Source organism: Oncorhynchus keta, chromosome 35 (assembly GCF_023373465.1).
Source record: "Oncorhynchus keta strain PuntledgeMale-10-30-2019 chromosome 35, Oket_V2, whole genome shotgun sequence".
Classification (NCBI taxonomy): Eukaryota; Metazoa; Chordata; class Actinopteri; order Salmoniformes; family Salmonidae; genus Oncorhynchus; species Oncorhynchus keta.
The window spans coordinates 21172087-21190644 of NC_068455.1; the positions used below are offsets into that span (position 1 = coordinate 21172087).

General features: G+C 48.0%; 1 protein-coding gene across 3 annotated transcripts in view; it reads left to right on the forward strand.

Moving 5' to 3' along the window:
* daam1a (dishevelled associated activator of morphogenesis 1a) overlaps positions 1-18558 on the forward strand; it is a 96042-nt gene that overhangs the window by 74347 nt on the left and 3137 nt on the right. For all 3 annotated transcript variants that reach the window (XM_052496684.1, XM_052496683.1, XM_052496685.1), the window contains 5 exons: positions 10060-10166; positions 15110-15198; positions 16504-16672; positions 17395-17502; positions 18391-18451. In XM_052496684.1, the coding sequence (XP_052352644.1) occupies positions 10060-10166; positions 15110-15198; positions 16504-16672; positions 17395-17502; positions 18391-18451 (534 nt within the window). The remainder of the gene's footprint in view (positions 1-10059; positions 10167-15109; positions 15199-16503; positions 16673-17394; positions 17503-18390; positions 18452-18558) is intronic.

Sequence of the window (18558 nt, forward strand, 5' to 3'; positions counted from 1 at the left end):
TCTCTCTCTCTCTCTCTCTCTCTCTCTCTCTCTCTCTCTCTCTCTCTCTCTCTCTCTCTCACTCTCTCTCACTCTCTGATATAGCATGTAGCCCTCCCCTCTCTCTCGCTCTCTCTCTGATACAGCATGTAGCCCTCTCTCTCTCTCTCTCTCTCTCTCTCTGATACAGCATGTAGCCCTCCCCTCTCTCTCTCTCTCTCTCTCTCTCTCTCTCTCTCTCTCTCTCTCTCTCTCGCTCTGATACAGCATGTAGCGCTCCCCTCTCTCTCTCTCTCTCTCTCTGATACAGAATGTAGTCCTCTTCTCGCTCTCTCTGATACAGCATGTAGCCCTCCCCTCTCTCTCTCTCTCTCTCTCTCTCTGATACAGCATGTAGCCCTCCCCTCCTCTCTCTCTCTCTCTCTCTCTCTCTCTCTCTCTCTCTCTGATACAGCATGTAGCCCTCCCCTCTCTCTCTCTCTCTCTCTCTCTCTCGCTCTCTCTCTCTCTGATACAGCATGTAGCCCTCCCCTCTCTCCCTTTCTCTCTCTCTCTGATACAGCATGTAGCCCTCCTCTCACTCTCTGATACAGCATGTAGCCCTCCCCTCTCTCTCTCTCACTCTCTGATATAGCATGTAGCCTTCCTCTCACTCTCTGATACAGCATGTAGCCCTCCTCTCACTCTCTGATACAGCATGTAGCCCCCCTCTCACTCTCTGATATAGCATGTAGCCCCCCTCTCACTCTCTGATATAGCATGTAGCCCCCCTCTCACTCTCCGATATAGCATGTAGCTCTCCTCTCACTCTCTGGTACAGCAAGTAGGTCTCCTCTCTCTCTCTCTCTCTCTCTCTCTGATACAGCATGTAGTCCTCGTCTCGCTCTCTCTGATACAGCATGTAGCCCTCCCCTCTCTCTCTCTCTCTCTCTCTGATACAGCATGTAGCCCTCCCCCTCTCTCTCTCTCTCTCTCTCTCTCTCTCTCTCTCTCTGATACAGCATGTAGCCCTCCCCTCTCTCTCTCTCTCTCTCTCTCTCTCTCTCTGATACATCATGTAGCCCTACTCTCTCTCTCTCTCTCTCTCTCTCTCTCTCTGATACATCATGTAGCTGTCTCTCTGATACAGATTCATCCTCAGAACCAGGTTACTCTCTCTCTCTATACAGATTCCCTCTCTCTCTCTCTCTCTCTCTCTCTCTGATACAGCATGTAGCCAGCCCTCTCCCTCTCTCTCTCTCTCTCTCTCTCTCTCTCTCTCTCTCTCTCTCTCTCTCTCTCTCTGATACAGCATGTAGCCAGCCCTCTTCCCCCTCTCTCTCTCTCTGATACAGCATGTAGTCCTCTTCTCTCTCTCTCTCTCTCTCTGATACAGCATTTAGCCCTCCCCTCTCTCTTTCTCTTCTCTCTCTCTGAACAGCATGTAGCCCTCCCCCCAGAACCTCTCTCTCTCTCTCTCTGATACAGCATTCAGCCCTCCCTCTCTCAGGTTCTCTCTCTCTCTCTGATACAGCAGTAGCCCTCCAGAACCTCTCTCTCTCTCTCTGATACAGATTCAGCCCCTCCCCCTCTCTCTTTCTCTCTCTACAGATTCTCTCTCTCTCTGAACAGCATGTAGCCCTCCCCTCTCTCTCTGCTGTCTCTCTCTGATACAGCATGTATCCCTCCAGAACCAGGTTCTCTCTCTCTCTCTGATACAGCATTCAGCCCTCCCCAGGTTCTGCTCTCTCTCTCTGATACATCATGTCAGCCCTCCAGAACCAGGTTCTCTCTCTCTCTCTGATACATCATGTAGCCCTCCTCTCTCTCTCTCTTCTCTCTCTACAGATTCATCCCTCTTACTGCTGTCTCTCTCTCTCTTCATCTCTCTCTCCAGGTTACTCTCTCTCTCTCTGATACAGCATTCAGCCCTCCCTCTCTCTCTCTCTCTCTCTCTCTGATACAGATAGCCCTCTTCTCTCTCTCTCTGATACAGCATGTAGCCCTCCCCTGCTCTCTCTCTCTCTCTCTCAGATTCATCTCTCTCGCTCTGATACAGCATGTAGCGCTCCCCTCTCTCTCTCTCTCTGATACAGAATGTAGTCATTCCTCTCTGATACAGCATGTAGCCCTCCCTCTCTCTCTCTCTCTCTCTCTGATACAGCATTGGCCTCCCCTCTCCTCCTCTCTTCTCTCTCTCTCTCTCTCTCTCTCCTCTCTCAGGTTCTCTCGCTCTCTCTCTCAGATACAGCATGTCCAGCCCTACCCTCTCTCCCTTTCTCTCTCTCTCTGATACAGATTAGCCCTCCTCTCACTCTCTGAACCAGCATGTAGCCCTCCCTCTCTCTCTCACTCTCTGATATAGCATTAGCCTTCCTCTCACTCTCTGATACAGCATGTAGCCCTCCTCTCACTCTCTGATACAGCATGTAGCCCCCTCTCACTCTCTGATATAGCATGTAGCCCCCTCTCACTCTCTGATATAGCATGTAGCCCCCTCTCACTCTCCGATATAGCATGTAGCTCTCCTCTCTGTCTCTCTCTGATACAGCAAGTAGGTCCCTCCAGAACTCTCTCTCTCTCTCTCTCTGATACAGCATGTAGTCCTCGTCTCGCTCTCTCTGAACAGCATTAGCCCTGCCCTCTCTCTCTGATACTTCATCCCTCTGATACAGCATGTAGCCCTGTCTCTCTGATCAGATTCATCTCCTCTCTGATACAGCATGTAGCCCTCCCCTCTCTCTCTGATACAGATTCATCCCTCTCAGAACCATGTTAGCCCTGCTCTCTCTCTCTCTCTTCATCCCTCTCTGATACATCCAGGTTACTGCTCTCTCTCTCTCTCTCTCTCTCTCTCTCTCTCTCTTCTCTCTCTCTCTCTGATACAGCATGTAGCCAGCCCTCTTCCCTCTCTCTCTCTCTCTCTCCTCTCTCTCTCTCTCTCTCTGATACAGCATGTCCAGCCAGCCCTCTTCCCCCTCTCTCTCTCTGATACAGCATGTAGTCCTCTTCTACTGCTGTCTCTCTCTGATACAGCATTTAGCCCTCCCCTCCTCCTTTGTTCTGCTCTCTCTCTCTGATACAGCATTCATCCCTCCAGAACCTCTCAGGTTACTGCTCTCTCTCTCTGATACAGCATTCAGCCCTCCCTCTCTCTTTCTCTCTCTCTCTGATACTGCCTCTCTCTCTCAGATTCTCTCTCTCTCAGAACCAGCATGTAGCCCTCCCCTCTCTCTCTTTCTCTCTCTCTCTCTCAGATTCTCTCTCTCTGATACAGCATGAGCCCCAGGTTACTGCTGTCTCTCTCTGATACAGATTCAGCCCTCCCTCCAGAACCTCTCTCTCTCTCTCTCTCTCTGATACAGCATTAGCCCTCCCTCTCAGAACCTCTCTGATACATCATGTTAGCCCTCCTGCTGTCTCTCTCTGATCAGATTCATCATGAACTCCTTCTCTCTCTCTGTCTCTCTCTGATCTCAGATTCTCTCTCTCTCTCTCTCTCTCTCTCTCTCTCTCTCTCTGATACAGCATGTTACCTGTCTCTCTCTGATACAGAATGTAGTCTCTTCCTCTCTGATACAGGTTACTCCCCTCTCTCTCTCTCTCTCTCTGATTCATCCCTCCAGAAGCCCTCCCCTCTCTCTCTCTCTCAGATTCTCCTCTCCTCTCTCAGAACCTCTCTTCTCTGCTCTCTCTCTCTGATACAGCATTCAGCCCTACCCTCTCCCTTCTCTCTCTCTCTGATACAGCATTCTCCTCTCACTCTCTGATACAGCATTAGCCCTCCCTCTCTCTCAGATTCATCCCTCTCTGATATAGCATGTACCTCCTCTCACTCTCTGATACAGCATTAGCCCTCCAGAACCTCACTCTCTGATACAGCATGTAGCCCCCTCTCACTCTCTGATACAGATTCCCCCTCTCACTCTCTGATATAGCATGTAGCCCCCTCTCACTCTCCGATATAGCATGTAGCTCTCCTCTCACTCTCTGGTACAGCAAGTAGGTCTCTCCCTCTCCATGTTCTCTCTCTCTCTGATACAGCATGTAGTCCTCGTCAGCTCTCTCTGATACAGCATGTAGCCCTCCCCTCTCTCTCTCTCTCTCTCTCTGATACAGCATGTAGCCCTCCCCTGTTACTCTCTCTCTCTCTCTCTCTCTGATACAGCATGTAGCCCTCCCCTCTCTCTCTCTCTCTCTCTCTCTGATACAGCATGTAGCCCTTACTCTCTCTCTCTCTGATACAGATTCATCCTCTCTCTGATACCAACAGCCCTACTCTCTCCAGGTTACTGCTGTCTCTCTCTGATACAGATTCTCTCCTCTCAGAACTCTCTCTCCTGTTACTGCTGTCTCTCTCTGATACAGCATTCATCCCTCAGAACCTCTCTCCCAGGTTACTGCTCTCTCTCTCTCTCAGATTCATCTCCTCTCTGATACAGCATGAGCCAGCCCTCTTCCCCCTCTCTCTCTCTCTGATACAGCATGTAGTCCCTCTCTTCTCTCTCTCTCTCTGATACAGCATTTAGCCCTCCCTCTCTCTCTTCTCTCTCTCTCTCTCTGATACAGCATGTAGCCCTCCCCCCCTCTTCTCTGCTCTCTCTCTGATACAGCATTCATCCCTCCCCAGAACTCAGGTTACTCTCTCTCTCTCTGATACAGATTCAGCCCTCCCAGAACCAGTTCTGCTCTCTCTCTGATACAGCATTCATCCCTCCCCAGAACTCTTTCTCTCTCTCTGATCAGATTCATCCCTCTCTGATACAGCAGAACCAGGTTACTGCTGTCTCTCTCTGATACAGCATTCAGCCCTCCTCCCTCTCTCAGAACCTTCTCTCTCTCTCTGATACAGATTCAGCCCTCCTCTCTTCTCTCTCTCTCTCTGATACATCATTCAGCCCTCCCTCTCTCTCTGCTGTCTCTCTCTGATACATCATTAGCCATCCCTCCTCCAGGTTACTGCTGTCTCTCTCTGATACAGATTCATCTCCTCTCTCTCTCTCTCAGTTCTGCTGTCTCTCTCTGATACAGCATTCATCCCTCCCTCTCAGAACTCTCTCTCTCTCTCTCTCTCTCTGTTCTCTCTCTCTGATACAGATTAGCCAGCCCTCTTCCCCCAGGTTCTGCTCTCTCTCTCTGCTCAGATTCATCCTCTCTGATACAGCATGTAGTCCTCTTGCTCTCTCTCTCTGATACAGCATTCAGCCCTCCCCCTCAGAACTCTTTTCTCTCTCTCTCTCTGATACAGCATTTCCTCCCTCTCTCTCTTTCTCTCTCTCTCTCTGATACAGATTCAGCCCTCCCCCCCAGGTTCTCTCTCTCTCTCTGATACAGCATTCAGCCCTCCAGAACCTCTTCTGCTCTCTCTCTGATACAGCATTAGCCCTCCCAGAACTCTCTTCTCTCTCTCTCTGATACAGATTCAGCCCTCCTCTCTCAGGTTCTTTCTCTCTCTCTCTCTCTCTTCTCTCTCTCAGAACAGCAGGTCTCTCTCTCTCTCTCTCTCTCTGATACAGCATTCAGCCCTCCAGAACCTCTTCTCTCTCTCTCTGATACAGCATTAGCCCTCCAGAACTCTCTCTGATACATCATGTAGCCCTCCCCTCTCTGCTCTCTCTCTCTGATACATCATTCAGCCCTCCAGAACCAGGTTACTGCTGTCTCTCTCTGATACATCATTCATCCCTCCAGAACCAGGTTACTCTCTCTCTCTGATACAGCATTCATCCCTCCAGAACCCTCTCTCTCTCTCTCTCTGATACAGATTAGCCCTCCCAGAACCTCTCTGCTCTCTCTCTCTGATACAGCATTAGCCCTCCCTCTCAGAACCAGTTACTCTCTCTCTCTGATACAGATTCATCCCTCCAGAACCCTACTTCTGCTGTCTCTCTGATACAGATTCATCCCTCCAGAACCTCTCTCTCTCTCTTACTGCTGTCTCTCTCTGATACAGATTCATCCCTCCAGAACCAGGTTACTGCTCTCTCTCTCTCTCTGATACAGATTCAGCCCTCCTCTCTCAGAACCTCTTTTACTCTGTCTCTCTCTGATACAGCATTCAGCCCTCCAGAACCTCAGAACCTCTACTCTCTCTCTCTGATACAGCATGTAGCCCTCCCCTCTCTCTCTCTCTCTCTGATACAGCATGTCCAGAACCAGGTTCTCTGTCTCTCTCTGATACAGATTCATCCCTCCAGAACCAGGTTACTGCTCTCTCTCTGATCAGATTCATCCCTCAGAACCATGTTACTGCTGTCTCTCTCTGATACAGATTCATCCCTCTCAGATCTCTCTCTCTCGCTCATACAGTTAGCTGCTGTCTCTCTCTCTCTGATACAGCATCCAGAACCTCCTCTCTCTCTTCTCTCTCTCTCTCTCAGATTCATCTCCTCCTCTCTCGCTCTGCTGTCTCTCTCTGATACAGCATTCATCCCTCCCCTCAGAACCAGGTTCTCTCTCTCTGATACAGCATGTAGCCCTCCTCTCACTCTCTGAACAACAGAGCCCTCCCCTCTCTCTCTCTCTCTCTGATATAGATTCATCCCTAGCCCTCCTCTCACTCTCTGATACAGCATTAGCCCTGCTGTCTCTCTCTGATATAGCATTCAGCCCCCCTCACTCTCTGATACCAGCATTACTGCTCTCACTCTCTGATATAGCATTAGCCCCCTCTCACTCTCCGTTACTGCATGTAGCTCTCCTCTCAGATTCTCCCTCCAGAACCAGGTTACTCTGTCTCTCTCTGATACAGATTCTCCCTCCTGATACAGCATGAGCCCTCCCCCTCTTCTCTGTCTCTCTCTGATACAGCATTCAGCCCTCCCTCCAGAACCTTACTCTCTCTCTCTCTGATACAGATTCATCCCTCCAGAACCTCTTCTCTCTCTCTCTCTGATACAGCATTCAGCCCCCTCCCAGAACCTCTACTCTCTCTCTCTCTCTGATACAGATTCATCTCCTCCAGAACCAGGTTCTCTCTCTCTCTCTGATACAGATTCATCCCTCTTCAGAACCTTACTGCTCTCTCTCTCTCTGATACTCTCTCTCCTCTTCATCCCTCAGAACCAGGTTCTGCTCTCTCTCTCTGATACAGCATTCAGCCCTCCAGAACCAGGTTCTGCTGTCTCTCTCTGATACAGCATTCATCCCTCCAGATACCAGGTTCTGCTGTCTCTCTCTGATACAGCATTCAGCCCTCCCAGAACCAGGTTTTCTCTCTCTCTCTCTCTCTCTGATACAGCATGTATCCCTCCAGAACTCAGGTTCTGCTCTCTCTCTGATACAGCATGTCAGCCCTCCCCTCTCTCTCTCTCTCTCTCTCTCTGATACATCATTCATCCCTCTCTCTCTCTCTCTTACTGCTCTCTCTCTGATACAGCATTCCCTCCCTCTCCAGAACCAGGTTACTGCTCTCTCTCTCTGATACAGCATTCATCCCTCCCTCTCCAGGTTTTCTGCTGTCTCTCTCTGATACAGATTCAGCCCTCCAGAACCAGGTTACTGCTCTCTCTCATACAGCATGTAGCCCTCCAGAACCTCTCTCTCTCTCTCTCTCTGATACAGCATGTAGCCCTCCAGAACCAGGTTACTGCTGTCTCTCTCTACAGATTCTCTCTCTGATACAGCATTACTGCTCTCTCTCTCTGATACAGATTCATCCCTCCTCCCAGAACCAGGTTACTGCTGTCTCTCTCATGATACAGATTCATCCCTCCTCTCTCTCTCTCTCTCTCTCCAGGTTCTCTGTCTCTCTGATCAGATTCTCTCTCTCTCTCTCTGATACAGCATGTAGCCCCTCTCTCTCTCTCTCAGGTTCTCTCTCTCTCTGATACAGCATTCATCCCTCCCAGAACCAGGTTACTGCTGTCTCTCTCTGATACAGATTCATCCCTCCTCAGGTTCTCTCTCTCTCTCTGATACAGCATTCATCCCCCTCTCTCTCTCTCTGTCTCTCTCTGATACAGCATTCAGCCCTCCCCTCTCTCTCGTCTCTCTCTGATACAGCATGTAGCCATCCCTCTCTCTCTTTCAGGTTCTCTCTCTCTCTCTGATACAGCATTGGCCCTCCCCAGGTTCTGCGCTCTCTCTCTGATACAGCATTCAGCCCTCCCTCTCTCTCTTTCTCTCTCTCTCTCTGATACAGCATGTATCCCTCCCCAGAACCAGGTTCTGCTCTCTCTCTGATACAGATTCCTCCCTCTCTCTTTTCTCTCTCTCTCTCTGATACAGCATGTAGCCCTACAGGTTCTCTCTCTCTCTCTCTCTGATACAGCATGTAGCCCTCCCCTCTCTCTCTCTCTCTCTCTCTCTGATACAGCATTCAGCCCTCCCCTCTTCTCTCTCTCTCTGATACAGCATTCAGCCTCCCCCCTCTCTTTCTCTCTCTCTCTCAGGTTACTCTCTCTCTCTGATACAGCATTATCCCTCCAGAACCAGGTTACTGCTGTCTCTCTCTGATACAGCATTAGCCCTCCCCTCTCTCTCTCTCTCTCTCTGATACATCATGTAGCCCTCCCCTCTCTCTCTCTCTCTCTCTCTCTCTGATACATCATGTAACCCTCCTCTCTCTCTCTCTCTCTCTGATACATCATGTAGCGGTCCTTCTGTAGCTCAGTTGGTAGAGCATGGCGCTTGTAACGCCAGGGTAGTGGGTTCGATCCCCGGGACCACCCATACGTAGAATGTATGCACACATGACTGTAAGTCGCTTTGGATAAAAGCGTCTGCTAAATGGCATATATATATATAGCCCTCCCCTCTCTCTCTCTCTCTCTCTGATACAGCATGTAGCCCTCCCCTCCCTCTCTCTCTCTCTCTCTCTGATACAGCATGTAGCCCTCCCCTCTCTCTCTCTGATACAGCATGTAGCCCTCCCCTCTCTCTCTCTCTCTCTCTCTCTGATACATCATGTCCAGCCCTACTCTCTCTCTCTCTGATCTCTCTCTCTCTCTGATACAGCATGTAGCCCTCTCTCTCTCTCTCTCTCTCTCTCTCTGATACAGCATGTAGCCCTCCTCTTTTCTCTCTCTCTCTCTGATACAGCATGTAGCCCTCCCCCTCTCTCTCTCTCTGATACAGCATGTAGCCCTCCCCTCTCTCTCTCTCATACAGCATGTAGCCCTCCCCTCTCTCTCTCTCTCTCTCTGATACAGCATGTAGCCCTCCCCTCTCTCTCTCTCTCTGATACAGCATGTAGCCCTACTCTCTCTCTCTCTCTCCCTCTCTCTCTCTCTCTTTTTTTAGGGAGCCCTTTTCTGTTTCTACTCTGATTGAAGTACAACACACAGGTCAAATGTATCACAATATTGCAGAGAATTCTGTAAGCCAATGATTGCTTTGATGATGACTAACTGATGACATGTAATCGTAAAACTCCTCGTCCCCTTATAACCTGCCCTCAAAACCACTGAGCCTTCATGTTCTTTATCGCCCCATAACTATGACGATGACTAGGTGAAAAAGTATAGTATTTTCAAATAGATGTGAGTAATTGAAGGCAAATCGAGTTTTATAAGACTTTTCATTGCTATTGCTTTAATCTAGGGCCCTAATTAAAGAAAGTCTGCAGTGTTCTTAGGGAGTGCGCTAGTGACGGAATGGAGCATATGTAGTGGTGGGGCCCGGCCCGGCCGGCCTGGATGGCGGAGGTTATTTAGCAAGGTTTTAAAGCATCTGAATACTGTTAGTGGGAATACTGCCTGACTGCCATGTCTGTTCTGAGTTCTGAAGAAAAATGTGTCCAGCTGCCAACCTAATCCATCTGTTCAATGGAACATGATCAAAGTTCTACGAGTTCTAGGTCTGAGTCATTTAAACATAATTTACATTCAGAGCACAGAGGCCATTTATTTCCAGCAGAAGATTACCACATCTCAGTGATAACTCTGCATGTCTTTTCAATGATAATAATTCATAATTGATTTGATTTCTATAGCGCTTTTCCAGATTGTCAAAGCTCTTTAGTTAGTAAGGGGTGAAACTCCCCATACCTGACATTTTGTGCCAGAAAGCTCATCACACATCAGCTATCACAGTGGAGAGAAGGGTATTAGTGTGTGGCTGTACAAGTTCTCTCTTGATAATTGTCCTGTTCCTGTCCAGCTGCTGAAGTTTGTCCCAGAGAAGAGTGACGTGGATCTCCTGGAGGAGCACAAGCATGAGCTGGACCGCATGGCCAAGGCTGACCGCTTCCTCTACGAGATGAGCAGGTACGCACTTTGGTTCGGTATAATGACTTTTGGTACTGCTAGAATGTGTAACACCACATTCCCAATAATAACAATACATTTTACTTGTAATGCGCTTTTCAAAACCCCAAATTGCTAAAAACTCCGCAGTGCTAGACACTATCCTCAGCATGTTATTTGTTGGTAAACTGGAAAATATTCAGCTGCTCTCGGATGACAATGGATGTTGACTTTAAAACTGCTTCTTCATTGTTAACATGTAGTCTTCATCAGGGCTTTTTCTATAACAACACGTTCTGTGTTAGTCTTGAATCAACGTTGCTGTTAACAGGAATTGACACAGATCATTGCAGTACCACCAGCAGCATATGTAAACAGCATGACACTCAGTGACACCTGCTAGCTGGATGTCAATGTCTTTTAACACAAATCACTTTGGTATATCTACTATAACTGCTGAGGGACATCACTGCCAGACATGAAGCTGTGACCCAGATCTCCCAGTGAAGGCCATTGGTCCTGACTGTGAGGGCTTGGGGAGAGTAGAACGATTGGTATTGTTCATTAGTGAATAAAATACACAGCAATTCCCTGCATTTTTCCCTGTGTAGGTCAAACAAATGTATTACATTTTGGAGTGCTGTCCATGTAATTCATTATGGACTATAAATACGAGAATTCATCCCCAAACTAGTTTTAGAAGTATAATATGTGAGTGAGCAAATAGATGATTATTTCTTTAGATTATTCTTTACCATGAGTCATGCTATCTGAGCTGAGGGGGAGCCTGTGGCTGAGGGGTAGGAGAGCCTGTGGCTGAGGGGTAGGAGAGCCTGTGGCTGAGGGGTAGGGGAGCCTGTGGCCTAGGGGTAGGGGAGCCTGTGGCTGAGGGGTAGAGGAGCCTGTGGCTGAGGGGTAGGGGAGCCTGTGGCTGAGGGGTAGGGAGAGCCTGTGGCTGAGGGGTAGGAGAGCCTGTGGCTGAGGGGTAGGGGAGCCTGTGGCTGAGGGGTAGGGGAGCCTGTGGCTGAGGGGTAGGGGAGCCTGTGGCTGAGGGGTAGGGGAGCCTGTGGCTGAGGGGTAGGGGAGCCTGTGGCTGAGGGGTAGGGGAGCCTGTGGCCTAGGGGTAGGGGAGCCTGTGGCTGAGGGGTAGGGGAGCCTGTGGCTGAGGGGTAGGGGAGCCTGTGGCTGAGGGGTAGGGGAGCCTGTGGCTGAGGGGTAGGGGAGCCTGTGGCTGAGGGGTAGGAGATCCTGTGGCTGAGGGGTAGGGGAGCCTGTGGCTTAGGGGTAGGGGAGCCTGTGGCTGAGGGGTAGGAGAGCCTGTGGCTGAGGGGTCGGGGGAGCCTGTGGCTGAGGGGTAGGGGAGCCTGTGGCTGAGGGGTAGGGGAGCCTGTGGCTGAGGGGTAGGGGAGCCTGTGGCTGAGGGGTAGGAGAGCCTGTGGCTGAGGGGTAGGGGAGCCTGTGGCCTAGGGGTAGGGGAGCCTGTGGCTGAGGGGTCGGGGAGCCTGTTGCTGAGGGGTAGGGGAGCCTGTGGCTGAGGGGTAGGGGAGCCTGTGGCTGAGGAGTAGGGGAGCCTGTGGCTGAGGGGTAGGAGAGCCTGTGGCTGAGGGGTAGGGGAGCCTGTGGCCTAGGGGTAGGGGAGCCTGTGGCTGAGGGGTAGGGGAGCCTGTGGCTGAGGGGTAGGGGAGCCTGTGGCCGAGGGGTAGGGGAGCCTGTGGCCTAGGGGTAGGGGAGCCTGTGGCTGAGGGGTAGGGGAGCCTGTGGCCTAGGGGTAGGGGAGCCTGTGGCTGAGGGGTAGGGGAGCCTGTGGCTGAGGGGTAGGGGAGCCTGTGGCTGAGGGGTAGGGGAGCCTGTGGCTGAGGGGTAGGGGAACCTGTGGCTGAGGGGTAGGGGAGGCTGTGCCTGAGGGGGAGGCCGTGGCTGAGGGGGAGGCCGTGGCTGAGTGGGAGGCTGTGGCTGAGACTGTGGTTGAGGTGGAGGCTGTGGTTGAGACTGTGATTGAGGGGGAGGCTGTGGCTGAGTCCGTGGTTGAGGTGGATGCTGGTGCAAAGGTGGCGGCAAGCAGCTGAACTCTCCATGTAACTGTTGTTAATGAGTGAATATGAAACCTCCCTGGGGAGACATCCTCGGCTAGGGCAGGAAAAGAAACCCCAGGGCTAGGGCTCTCTGCAGTCCTTTAATGGGCATTCCTCTACTGCGTTACAAATGAAGGTTGGATTACTAGATTATAGGAAAGGAAACGTATGACCAGGTGCCATTGTGAGTGTAGTACCAGCACCATTTTTTCCATGATGTATCAAGCCATTTACTATGGGAATAGAGACTTCCTTACAGGATCTGGAGTCGTTTCTCCTTTTGTGTTTTGCCTTCCTGAAAACATTGAAGCTGTGGTAACAGAGTTTGGGCAGGGAGCAGGAATGGAGCTTCTTTATTCAATGTGTTTTTCATGTTGAATATTTAATCCAGTAAGATCATTTGTGAAAGATGTATGTAAACTCCGCAAAAAAATAAACGTCCTGTCAACCGTGTTTATTTTCAGCAAACTTAACATGTGTAAATATTTGCATGAACATAACAAGATTCAACAACTGAGACATAAACTGAACAAGTTCCACAGACATGTGACTACCAGAAATAGAATAATATGTCCCTGAACAAGGGGGGTCAAAAGTAACAGTCAGTATCTGGTGTGGCCACCAGCTGCATTAAGTACTGCAGTGCATCTCCTCCTCATGTACTGCACCAGATTTGCCAGTTCTTGCTGTGAGATGTTACCCCACACTTCCACCGAGGCACCTGCAAGTTCCCGGACATTTCTGGGGGGAACGGCCCTAGCCCTCACTCTCCGATCCAACAGGTCCCAGACGTGCTCAATGGGATTGAGATCCAGGCTCTTCGCTGGCCATGGCAGAATACTGACATTCCTGTCTTGCAGGAAATCACGCACAGAACAAGCAGTATGGCTGGTGGCATTGTCATGCTGGAGGGCCATGTCAGGATGAGCCTGCAGGAAGGGTACCACATGAGGGAGGAGGATGTCTTTCCTGTAACACACAGCGCTGAGATTGCCTGCAATGACAACAAGCTCAATCTGATGATGCTGTGACACACCGCCCCAGACCATGACGGACCCTCCACCTCCAAATCGATCCTTCTCCAGAGTACAGGCCTCGGTGTAACGTTCATTCCTTCGACGATGAACGCGAATCCGACCATCACCCCTGGTGAGACAAAATCGTGACTCGTCAGTGAAGAGCACTTTTTGCCAGTCCTGTCTGGTCCAGGGACAGTGGGTTTGTGCCCATAGGCGACGTTGTTGCCGGTGATGTCTGGTGAGGACCTGCCTTACAACAGGCCTACACGCCCTCAGTCCAGCTTCTCTTAGCCTATTGTGGACAGTCTGAGCACTGATGGAGGGATTGTGCATTCCTGGTGTAACTCAGGCAGTTGTTGCCATCCTGTACCTGTCTCGCAGGTATGATGTTCGGATGTACCAATCCTGTGCAGGTGTTACACTGCGAGGATGATCAGCTGTCCGTCCTGTCTCCCTGTAGCGCTGTCTTAGGCGTCTCACAGTATTGACATTGCAATTTATTGCCCTGGCCACATCTGCAGTCCTCATGCCTCCTTGCAGCATGTCTAAACCCTTTACAATGAAGATCTGGGAAGTTATTTACATTTTTACGAATTATCTTTGAAAGACAAGGTCCTGAAAAAGGGCCGTTTCTTTTTTTGTAGATTTTTTTGTTGTTGTCTGGTCACAAAACCTCTGTGTTGATCAAATGTCTGAACAAAACCACAAAACAAGTGTATTTCTATTCAATGTTCATAGCCTTCATTTAGGAAAGGTCATATCAAATAGACAGGTGGGACTTTGGAGGAAGAAAATTATTCCTCAAAAAGAAAGGAGGACCAAGGCACTCTTCATATAATTAATTAAAATGCCATTATTAGTATGGCATGTTCAATAGAAACAACGTTTTTTTTTTAAACCAATGCGTTTCGGCTGCATAGCCTTCGCCAGGGAGTACAAAAAAACAAATACAAGGTCCTCTTTTAAACAGCTTTTCAATTAGCCCTAATTGGAAGAGGGAGTGGTTACACAATTGATTAGACACACCTAGTAAGCAATACTATACACATTAAAAAGTGAAATACTGTCGCTATGTTATCATAAAAATACAACTCCAAGCTAGAAGTATCAGAAGACTAAAAGGTAGTTCTAACCTTAAATATAACTGGGAGAAGTGTCAAGAATAAGAAAGCAATATTTTCCATAGTACACTAGAACAACAAAACATGAACAACAACAGTCTAACCATAGCTGAGGGCAAATTAATGTTGTAACCACTCGCTCTTCCAATTAGGAATTTACAATGAATTACATTTGAGTATTTAGGACACATCACAGCTGAGACAATGATGGAAATCCTGAGGGACAAGGAGAGTGGCAAAGAGCACCTTCTATCTACCAAAATGTACTATTGTGTACCTTAGTAGCGCTTCCCTTCCTCCTCTTTCTACTAGTGAAGAAAATTATTATTGAAAACATGTCAACTATATTTTGTCCAACTGTTTATTGAAAACAAATACATTTTCACAGTAAGCACTTGTTGTCTATCAAACACATTGTTACAGTTGTTGGTTATTTTGAATTTGAGTCATATTAGCATAGGCGTGACATGAATCAAAACACCTTAAAACAAGACATAGAATCAAGAACAATATACAACTAACTACCTGAAACAAGCGCCCTACGATTTTCCACATGGCAGCTTCTTGTCATTGTTGCTAGCTATCTGACTGTTCAGAATCACAACACAGGGCCTTATGCCTCATCGATGCGTGCGCATAATTTCCGTGACGTCGTCAGGCAACCCATCTATTACACAACAGTTTCAGTGAAGGGTAATGTCTATGTCAATTCTGATTGAAACATAATATTTGGACCTCTTTCTACAATACAGAATCAACCACTACCAGCCAAGGCTGCAGTCTCTCTACTTCAAAAAGAAATTTGCTGAAAGAATCGTCGAAGTCAAACCTAAAGTTGAAGGTAGGATTTTCCTACAATGTTCCATGCTCAAATGATCTACCTTTAAAAGAAGTAGTGCACTATATAGATAATAGTGTGCCATTTGGTGGTCCCTGGTCAAAGGTAATGCATTACATAGGGACTAGGGTGCCATTTGGTTGTCCCCGCTCAAAGGTAATGCATTACATAGGGACTAGGGTGTCATTTGGTGGTCCCTGGTCAAAGGTAATGCATTACATAGGGACTAGGGTGTCATTTGGTGGTCCCTGGTCAAAGGTAATGCATTACATAGGGACTAGGGTGTCATTTGGTGGTCCCTGGTCAAAGGTAATGCATTACATAGGGACTAGGGTGGCATTTGGTGGTCCCTGGTCAAATCTAATGCATTACATAGGAACTAGGGTGTCATTTGGTGGTCCCTGGTCAAAGGTAATGCATTACATAGGGACTAGGGTGTCATTTGGTGGTCCCTGGTCAAATGTAATGCATTACATAGGAACTAGGGTGTCATTTGGTGGTCCCTGGTCAAAGGTAATGCATTACATAGGGACTAGGGTGTCATTTGGTGGTCCCTGGTCAAAGGTAATGCATTACATAGGGACTAGGGTGTCATTTGGTGGTCCCTGGTCAAAGGTAATGCATTACATAGGGACTAGGGTGTCATTTGGTGGTCCCTGGTCAAAGGTAATGCATTACATAGGGACTAGGGTGTCATTTGGTGGTCCCTGGTCAAAGGTAATGCATTACATAGGGACTAGGGTGTCATTTGGTGGTCCCTGGTCAAAGGTAATGCATTACATAGGGACTAGGGTGTCATTTGGTGGTCCCTGGTCAAAGGTAATGCATTACATAGGGACTAGGGTGTCATTTGGTGGTCCCTGGTCAAAGGTAATGCATTACATAGGGACTAGGGTGTCATTTGGTGGTCCCTGGTCAAAGGTAATGCATTACATAGGGACTAGGGTGTCATTTGGTGGTCCCTGGTCAAAGGTAATGCATTACATAGGGACTAGGGTGTCATTTGGTGGTCCCTGGTCAAAGGTAATGCATTACATAGGGACTAGGGTGTCATTTGGTGGTCCCTGGTCAAAGGTAATGCATTACATAGGGACTAGGGTGTCATTTGGTGGTCCCTGGTCAAAGGTAATGCATTACATAGGGACTAGGGTGTCATTTGGTGGTCCCTGGTCAAAGGTAATGCATTACATAGGGACTAGGGTGTCATTTTGTGGTCCCTGGTCAAAGGTAATGCATTACATAGGGACTAGGGTGCCATTTAACCAATGTCTTATCCTCATAACAGTAACGTCCTCTTCCTCTCCCCAGCACTGATCAGGGCATCTAAAGAGGTGCTGCAGAGTCGCAACCTCAAGCAGCTTCTGGAGGTGGTCCTGGCCTTTGGTAACTACATGAACAAGGGTCAGAGGGGGAACGCCTATGGCTTCAAAGTGTCCTCACTCAACAAGATTGCTGACACCAAGTCCAGCATTGACAAGTAAGAAATGTTCTGGCTTGAGCATTTATCCTTTATGTATACAGGAAAAATTGACTTAAAAACATTTTAGTTCATAGACCTGTCCAAATAACACCACACTAAGAGCATTGATGTGTGTCGTGTGTGATGATGTGTGCGATATGAATTCTAAAGTCTGATATGAATTATAATGTGTGATATGAATTCTAAAGTGTGATATGAATTCTAATGTGCGATATGAATTCTAATGTGCGATGTGAATTCTAATGTGCGATGTGAATTCTAATGTGTGATGTGAATTCTAATGTGTGATGTGAATTCTGATATGCAATGTGAATTCTAATGTGTGATGTGAATTCTAATGTGCGATGTGAATTCTAATGTGTGATGTGAATTCTAATGTGCAATGTGAATTCTAATGTGCGATGTGAATTCTAATGTGTGATGTGAATTCTAATGTGCAATGTGAATTCTAATATGTGATGTGAATTCTAATGTGCGATGTGAATTCTAATGTGCGATGTGAATTCTAATGTGTGATGTGAATTCTAATGTGCGATGTGAATTCTAATGTGTGATGTGAATTCTAATGTGTGATGTGAATTCTAATGTGTGATGTGAATTCTAATGTGTGATGTGAATTCTAATGTGTGATGTGAATTCTAATGTGTGATGTGAATTCTAATGCGTGATGTGAATTCTAATGTGTGATATGAATACTAATGTGTGGTATGTGTTTGTAGGAACATCACTCTGCTGCATTACCTGATCACCATCCTGGAGCATAAGTATCCCAAAGTGGCCGTGTTCCAGGAAGAGCTTCAGAGTGTTCCAGAGGCAGCCAAAGTCAAGTACGAGCTGCTGCTAAGGCTGACTGAATCAACAAACACACACACACGCACGCACGCACGCACGCACGCACGCACGCACGCACGCACGCACGCACACACACACACACACACACACACACACACACACACACACACACACACACACACACACACACACACACACACACACACACACACACACACACACACACACACACACACACACACACACACACACACACACACACACACACACACACAGATGCTGTTTCATAAACCTAAGTTGCTCTCATTTATGTGAAACTGTGTGTAATTACCCTTGCAAAAACATTGTAATTCTTGATTTTTCCTCTCTAAGCCAAATTGATGGTGCCTGGCTTTAAGTAGAAAGACCGTAATTGCTGTTTGTATTACCTTGCATGCCGTGTTTACAGAGAGGGTCAAAGGTCATGTTTATATTGTCTGGATTTTTCAGAGGCACAGGTTGTCCTTATAGCCCATATTTCAGTGATCCTCTTGAAATGTGGAAAGTGTGAACTGTGAACCCTGCAATCCTCAAAATGTCAAGGTGTTTCCTATTGTACCACAACAAAGCAATAGTGTAACAGTCAGCATTAAAACAATTATAATAATTCAGGTCGCAAATAAAGATAATCTAAGTTAGAGTTTCTGTTAAACCTAGTGAACCCTGTATCCATGCCTTTCCTGACTGAGAAGGAAGGAAGTTGGGTTTTATCCTCACACATTTCCTGTCTCTAAGTTGTGGCTTGGTTGGAGCACAGATGGTTTGTAATTGTTTCACGTCAATAAACTCCTCTCTCCACTCCCTCCCTTTCCCTTCCCCTTTCCTCCTCTCCTCTCATCTTTCTTCACTCCCTTTCCTTCCCTTTCCTTTACCCTTATCCACAGTATGACAGAGCTGGAGAAAGACATCAACAACTTGCGTTCTGGACTGAAGAGTGTGGAAATGGTGAGTGGCCATTTCTATTGGTTTACCCTTAATGGAGCCACACATGGTATCAGAGGCAGTATAGTTGGACTTACACTCCTCTACCTCCTGTTCATGACTCTCAATAC